The 8,390-nt window shown below is 43.1% G+C and overlaps 1 protein-coding gene across 1 annotated transcript in view; it reads left to right on the forward strand.

Moving 5' to 3' along the window:
- The window catches only part of tub (TUB bipartite transcription factor), a 118,763-nt gene that overhangs the window by 25,182 nt on the left and 85,191 nt on the right, over window positions 1–8,390 (forward strand). Inside the window, exon 3 of the mRNA XM_056279418.1 lies at window positions 1,816–1,978. Within this exon, the coding sequence (XP_056135393.1) occupies window positions 1,816–1,978 (163 nt within the window). The remainder of the gene's footprint in view (window positions 1–1,815; window positions 1,979–8,390) is intronic.

Below are 8,390 nucleotides of genomic sequence, written 5' to 3' on the forward strand. Positions count from 1 at the left end.
TGAGATCATAGATCACAGAGTGAGATTATAGACCAAAGAGAGCGAGATCATAGATCATACAGCATGAGATCATAGATCACAGTGAGATTATAGATCATAGAGAGTGAGGTCACAGAGCGTGAGATCATAGACCATACAGAGTGAGATTATAGATCATAGAGAGTGAGATCATATATCACAGAGAGTGAGATCACAGATCATAGAGAATGAGATCATAGATAATACAGCATGAGATCATAGATCACAGAGTGAGATCATAGATCATACAGCATGAGATCATAGATCACAGAGTGAGATCATAGATCATACAGCATGGTATCATAGATCGCAGAGTGAGATCATAGATCACAGAGTGAGATCACAGATCGTAGAGAATGAGATCATAGATCATACAGGGTGATATCAAGGGGTCACATCTCCCAGCTGGAGATGGAATCGGGAACATTGCCTGGAAAGGGAGGTTAACTTGGCGTTACGCCACAATGACTTACATGAACACTTGACCCAAAAATTGACATTTTATTATTATTATACTCACTTTTGTGCCAGTTGAAAACCAGGTGAGTTGCCTTTGTCCACACAACACACGGGGAGGTAGATAGCACAACTCCTTAGCAGACTTCTTAAAGACAACAGAAGCCAATAGATACTGCTTTTTAATAGTTCCAAAAAGGGCAAAATTAATTATTCCACAAAACCAATACATACAGCTCATGCAGCATAATTCAAGTCTTCCTAAGTCAAACGATTGCATACCAAGTGGAAAAGACTTATAATTCCACCATTACTACTACTACTACTACTTTTGGCTGCTCCCGTTAGGGGGCGCCACAGCGGATCATCCGTTTCCATCTCTTCCTGTCCTCTGCATCTCTTCTGTCACACCAGCCACCTGCATGTCCTCCCTCACCACATCCATAAACCTCCTCTTTGGCCTTCCTCTTCTCCTCTTCCCTGGCAGCTCCATATTCAACCGTTATTTAGTATAAATCTTCTCTACCAGTTTGGTTTAAAAAAAAAGTTCTTGCTTATACACACCTAATCCTCGCACGTCCACATTCTGCTAGACAAGAACTTGCAAGAGTTTCTGGTTTTCAAATGACACAAGAATGAGTAGATAATGATAAAATTTCATTTTTGGGTGAACCGTTTTGGGTGAACCGTTCCTTTAACACTGCCAACTGGTATAAAACAAAGTCAAGCAATGGGATAGGTCAAAATACACAGACATGTTAGTATTTCCCGTCAAATTTTTGAAAGGCAGTCTTTGGTAAAAATTAAATTTGTGCCACAGTAACAAATACAACAGTAAAGACTGCAACCCGCCCAGCATTTTTAAGGGCAGCACAGTGGCCCAGTGGTTAGCGCCGTTGCCTCACAGCAAGAAGGTCCTGGGTTCGAACTCCAGGCTGTCCCAGGTCCTTTCTGTGTGGGGTTCGTATGTTCTCCCCATGTCCTCCCACCATCAAAAAGACATGCATGTTAGGGTTAATACTCCTGTCTGTGCCCCTGAGCAATGCAATGGAAAGAAGAGCTGGAGTTGGTCCCCGGGTGCTGCAGCTGCCCACTGCTCCTATACAATAGGATGGATTTAATGCAGAGAACAAACTCATTGTAAGAATACAGTTTGTTGTAAGAATACAATGTCAAATAAAGTGTCTATCGGCTTTCATTTCATTTTCATAATATATAGCATTTTGTGTGGACAGGTGCATATGAATTCATGAACCACAGCTAAATGTGTGTATCTCATTTTAATCTCTCTTTCTTTAATTGTGTATGTGTGTCTGTGCGCATCTAAATATGCACATGCAGCGAGCACTCCTGGAGCAGAAGCAGAAGAAGAAGAGGCAGGAACCTCTGATGGTCCAGTCTAACGTGGATGGGAGATCTCGCGCCCGCAGGACCAAGCAGAGCGAGGAGCAGGCTCCGCTGGTAGAGTCCTACCTCAGCAGTAACAGCAGCACCATCTACCAAGGTAGGAAGAATTGCCCTCGCTCTCCTTCTGTCTGCCTAGTTGTTCTTGTCTGAAAATACCTGCAGGCCCCAGGAACCTAATGTGATGGTGATGAAGAGGCTATTTCACTGTCAGGGTGCTCACATTCATCCACAATGTTAGCACACAGTTCTGCTGATCAATGACACTTAGATATAGGATTTGTGAATCGCTGCTTTAAAATGACAACTGTAATGGCTTCTTTTTAATCATGTTTTTTTTGTGGATTGTAAATCAGTGCCCCATACAGTAGCATCAATAAACTATATTATCTAGTGAACGTTTTACAATGTGCTGCAAAGTGCTGATTAGCGGTTTCTTGGCCTGATAGCACTGAAAGTAAGATGGTTCTCGGACTGGGATTGACTGAGCCTTTTTATCTACACACAGAGCATAGAGCAGCCGTATAATCCCCAGCTCTGAGAGAGTGTTGGCCAAAGTCCTCTCCCTGGAACAGTATAGAGAAAGGGGAGAACATAACAACTGATTCCAGGCAGCAGTTAACTACTGTTTCCACAGACAGACGAACAGAATGCTAATTCTGTCTGTCTAACTGCTTGACATATATTCAGCATTGAAAACAAGGACATATAGCATATGTATTGTTATAGATCTGAAGCACAACTGTTGTGTGATTTTGCTGAGAACAGAACAATACAGTTTGTAATTGGAAGTATGCCCAGTATTGATTTGCACCAGTGCTAATTTTGGCAGGAGTTTTCAGCTTACTTATATTTACATAGAATCTCGATTAGACGCTCAACACTGACAGTTTAAAATAGATGCTTTTACTGCAGTAGCTAAAGTTAGCTTGTCTGAATCATGTTTTAGCTAACCAACAACCCAGCAAAGCAAGATGACACATCAGAAACACTTCAGAACTTTTATCTAAAGGTTGATTTATTTGAGCAGGTTAAAGGTGATAGAGAACGTCTTACTTGCATCTGTGTTGGTGGTGTTTCTGTTAAATCCTACCTCAAATAAAACCACATGGACAATACCAAGTGATAGAATACGAGGAAGAGACTAAGAGAGAATAGAGATGGGGGTGCAGAATTTTCTGATCAATAACATTACAAATTTAACTAAACACAAACTCAAACATTTAACAACCAACACATGTTTTTAGGCACACTCAATCACAAACATTTTTGGAGGGGTCGTAACCCCCCTCCAAATCTATGTAGATGGTACAGCTAAACGTAGGACTACATGTTAGTTTATGAGTGAATGAGAGAGAAGCCAGATTCATGAAGGTTTCACATAAAATGAGAACCCCCAAAAACCCCCTGAAAAGGGCTGCCCGGACACCCACATAGCTGTCTCGACCCTGTTGTTGCCCAGGATTCAACAGAGTTGCGACCATCACATGTGAGTTGCCTATGTGCAGAGGTCCTGCTAGTAGCTTCCAGCTCCTTAAGCCTGCTACGATCACGTTCATTCTGTTGCCATACGACTTTGTAAACGTTCTTCTCGCAAATGCTTTTCCCATCACACCTTGCACAGTAGTTAAGACAGTTGGTGTCGTGCCCCCGCCGAACAGTCTCTCTGGACCTCAGAACCCATTCCTAACCAGTACACCGCACTGCAGCGGGCTCAGCAGAGAAAGAGGTTGCCTTGCAGTGACAGCTTACTTGTCAAGTGATGTCATCCACTGACCCAACAGAGTGGTTCCTCTGCATGTCCTCTGATGTTTGTGCCATTGGTCCGATCGCTTACTCGCTGTAAAAAAATGAGTAGTTCTACCAAAATCTTGATTTTAATTCAGCCTTTTGCTCTGTTTTTTCAACTGTGAACCTCTTCTACTCAATTAATATTGATGATTTGTGTCAAACGCATAATGGCGACCCTAGAGGGCCTGAGCAAAAACCCAAGAACTAATCTTTCAAATGAATCAGGTGATGATAAAGTAATCTTAGCAGCTAGAAAAAAAAGAAAGAGAAAAAAAAAGCTAGGTGACCCATTAATTTTAGGCGGTTGTAATTGCACAACAAAAATAGTTTGTGTGTATGACAAACATGTATCATGTTAGCAAAATACTGTAAAAGTCGAGTCCTGATATTGTACAATGTTTTGCAACATGATTAAGTCAAGTCAATTTTTATTTGTATAGCCCAATATCGCAAATTAAAAATTTGCCCCAAGGGGCTTTACAGCAACACCACATCCTGTCCTTAGACCCTCGCATCGGTTAAGGAACAACTTCCTAAAAAAATCATTTAACACTGCTTCACTTGAAATTTGTGTAGGATCTCTACGTTAGGTCGCTTGCAAAACTGTGAGATGTTACTTGCATTACTCTTTTCACTTGCAGGCCACCGTGGCTCAATGGAATGCTGGAATTCCTCCAGGTCATAATATATATATATATATATATATATATATATATATATATATATATAGCCAGTTGCCAATGATGGTGAGCACTAGAGAAATATTTGACTGATTGCATCTTTAAAATCCCAGAGATCCATTTAAGAGGACACAGAGTTGCCACGGCGACAGAAGTGCTTTTCGACAGCACCTTCCTCATCGCCAAACAAGAAATAAAAAGCCCTGTTTGAACCTTAGTTTATCTATTGATATTGTTTCAACTAGAAAGGTCTACGACCTTGCTCTGCCACATTTGCTTGTTAGTCACAAAAACTTCACTTCCTCAGACTCGCTCTCACATACCCTAGTCTGCATTTGGCTGCAATGATGAAGACATAAAATCCTATGTGCTGTTTCATTTTTCCCTAGAAAGTTCTACAAGACAGTAACCATTAATGTGACGCCTTTTCTGTTAAGTAGTGATTTTGTGTTGAGATTTCTGTTACGCCCGCACTCCGAAGAGACTTAAGAGGATCTGCATGCTTCCAGATCCCACTTCTGACACCAACTGAGCTATTTTCTCGCCCCGTGCGGGATTGGATTTGGGTGTACTGCACCACAAGGCGACGTCACTAACCGCTCGACTAAAGGGGCCGACCCTCGACTAAAGGGGCCGACCCTCAACTAAAGGGGCCTGCCCTGTGATGGCCTGGTGACCTGTCCAGGGTGTCTTCCCACCTGCCGCCCAGTGACTGCTGGGATGGGCTCCAGCGACCCTGAGATCAGGATAAGTGGTTTGGATAACGAATGGATGGATGGATGGATTTCTGTTATTATACTGCAGCCTGTGGGCGATTTGTGGTGCTTGTTGCACACATTAGTGAGATGCATTCAGTTTCGTTTCAGTTCATAGTGAGTCGGCAGAGTGAATGTGCTTCGTGGTTAAAAAAAAAAAAATCCTTACACCCAGAGCCTTGGAGACTGTTTGTCTGTGAGTAACCACGGATTCTTGAAATAAGGGACAAGTCATGTCCTAGATCGAAAAGTCTTCTTTTAACTAAAAATCAAGACATTGATAATAATAAAAAATACTTTAAAAGTTAAATCTGAAGGACCTGTGTTAAATTCATGAAATTAATGTCATATATTTTTAAATAATTTCATTAGAATTTGTTAAAATGCAGGCTCTGTACTCGGAACATGTAACTTAACCTGTCCTCAGCAAGAGGTCGCCTTGTAAAACTGCTGAAAAAGGTGTTTAAAAATGCTACAAATGCATAAATGGCTAATTAAATGAATGGCTAATGGTTAAGGGTTAATTAGGCTCGCGATACCAGACAATCGGAGATCTCTGCTGACCAATCGTCTGGGGATTTCTGAATGCAAGACAGTGGCTAGAACGGCGGTGGGAACAGCCGCAAACAAGCCTACGCCTGCTGCTATGCTGCCCCTTGCATTTTGTCAAGGACGCGCCTTACAGGAACCTGCTCTCTCCCCATCCTCCTCCGTAGTGAAACCAACTGGAGACATAGCGAGTCACTTTGTAACGCGGAGAGAGCTTTTTAAAACATTGAAAATGGATGTCCCAAGCAACATCAGATCATTTGATTCAGTTTTGTTGAACGTGTGCTCAGGCCACAAGATTGGTGCAATTAAAGGATTTACGGCGGCTTTGTTCAAAACTTTTAACCCAGGCCAAGAAAGACGTGTTTGCTTGTTTACATTACATTACATCACATTACAGTCATTTAGCCGACGCTTTTATCCAAAGCGACTTACAATAAGTGCATCATTTAACGTAGGAAATCAGGAGAACTACTAGTCACCAGAGGTCATAAGTGCATCTAAACAACTGGTTAGGGGAAAAGCTTGGTCTATCAAGCCTGGCCAACTGTCTGCGGCTTGTTGTCTGCACAGGGCCAGAAATCTATGGTGCTGGTCATATGCCCTTTGCTGTCGATTATGGAGCAGCAGGTGCAGTTTTTGAAAGCAAAACGCATTCCTGCCACATACGCGGGACTAAGCGAGGACATTGATGACCAGACCGCCGCCGGTGATTCCGGCCTTGTGTTTGGCACACCCGAAACTTTTGTTGGCCAAGCAAAGTGGAGACGGCTTCTACTAACACCGTTATTCCGGGAGTGGCTGGTTGGAGTGGCTGTTGATGAAGTACACACTGTCGTGCAATGGTGAGTTTGAAACCATAATTCATGTGAGCTCGCCGACTGTCCATTGTTTGTCTAGTTTTCTTCGGTGACTGCGCCTGAGCCATCCTATAATGCAGGGATAGGCAACATGGTCCAGAAAGGTCCGGTGTGGGTGCAGGTCTTTGTTCCAACCAAGGAGTTACACACCTGAGTCTACGAGTCAAGGTCCTTAGCAAAGACTATTGGTTGACTAATAGAATCACGTGTGTAACTGCTTTGTTGGAACAAGACTGTTGGTTGATCTATAGAATCAGGTGTGTAACTGCTTGGCTGGAACAAAGACCTACACTCACACTGGACTTTTCTGGACCATGTTGCCTATCCCTGCTATAACGCAAGTGTTGCTGGTACGACTGTTTACAAGCACACGACTTCTGCATGTCACCGCTCCAATGTGACGGCCCCACCCTAAAGTCGTTGGATTGGTTCTGCAATGAACTTTTTTTTTAATCTCTAATTGTTTCCACCCAGTCTTAGCAACGAAAGCTGGGAGAATGTCCTCGGTCTCTAGTTGAACGAAGCGTTGGGCCAACAACTGACTTCGGGTCAAAAGTCGCTGTTGTCATCTTAGACAAGTGGATGTGCATCAGCGATGAGAGGCGAGAGTCTGACAGGCGGGATCTGTACTTGCTTTTTATTATAGTGAGATGTGAAAATCCCCTCTCACACTGCTCAAGGGCAGTGTAAGGGACAACAGAAGAACTTTATCTGGATAACAGAGACGTTTGACCTGAAGCCAGTTGTTGACTTATGGATGCAAACAGCTAATCACAACAGCAACATCTCCAGGTACTCCCTTGAGAACCAGACCAAAAAAAGTTATGTGCACCCCTGTGTGTACAGCCCAAAACTATTCTGCTGTCCGTATAAAACTTCACTTCAGAAGGACTTTACCAGCAAGAGTTAAAGGGAAGGTTTACAAAATGGTTGTGATACCAGCTATGTTGTATGGTTTGGAGGCAGTGGCACTGATGAAAAGACAGGAGGTGGAGCTGGAGGGGGCAGAGTTGAAGATGATAAGATTTTCACTGGGAGTGATGAAGAAGGACAGGATTAGGAACGAGTATATTAGAGGGACAGCTCAAGTTGGACGGTTTGGAGACAAAGCAAGAGAGACAAGATTGAGGTGGCTTGGACATGTGTGGAGGAGAGATGCTGGGTACATTGGGAGAAGGATGCTGAACATGGAGCTGCCAGGGAAGAGGAGAAGAGGAAGGCCAAAGAGGAGGTTTATGGATGTGGTGAGGGAAGAGATGCAGGTGGCTGGTGTGACAGAGGAAGATGCAGGGGACAGGAAGAGATGGAAACGGATGATCGGCTGTGGCGACCCCTAACGGGAGCAGCTGAAAGTAGTAGTAGTAGTAGTAGTAGTAGTAGATTATTTATCTTCACCGTGTTGACCATGTCATACACAGATGAGGCTGCCAAACGTTTCCCTGCTTGCTTTAAACACATTCATTCTCTTACAGTGGAGTCTGTCAACAGACAAGCTGGTCTTATATTTCGGGAGGATGTTACTAAGTGTTTTGTTTCCAAAAATGTGGAGGTCTTGCATTTCTTGAGGCCAAGTTGAAGGATCAGAAAATAAAAAATTGATCACATGACTTAAGGGATTCATATCTGCTTTCAAACTCCTGAATTAGACCTCTCAACACATCAGCCTTGTCCCTGTCAGCATAAACATTTGAAAGTCTCTTTCCTGTACTTCCTTTCACTGTCAAGAAATAGTTTCAGCTGTCCAGCAGCTACCATGAGCACATCTTTGCATTCACCAATAGTCAATTTATATTGCTGGAACCTGAGGGAGGTGAACTGCAAATGTTTCTGGTGTCAAGCATGTTGGTTAGGCAACACTGAACATGCTCTTTGCAGAT

The sequence above is a fragment of the Lampris incognitus genome, chromosome 4, assembly GCF_029633865.1.
Source record: "Lampris incognitus isolate fLamInc1 chromosome 4, fLamInc1.hap2, whole genome shotgun sequence".
In the NCBI taxonomy this organism is placed as follows: Eukaryota; Metazoa; Chordata; class Actinopteri; order Lampriformes; family Lampridae; genus Lampris; species Lampris incognitus.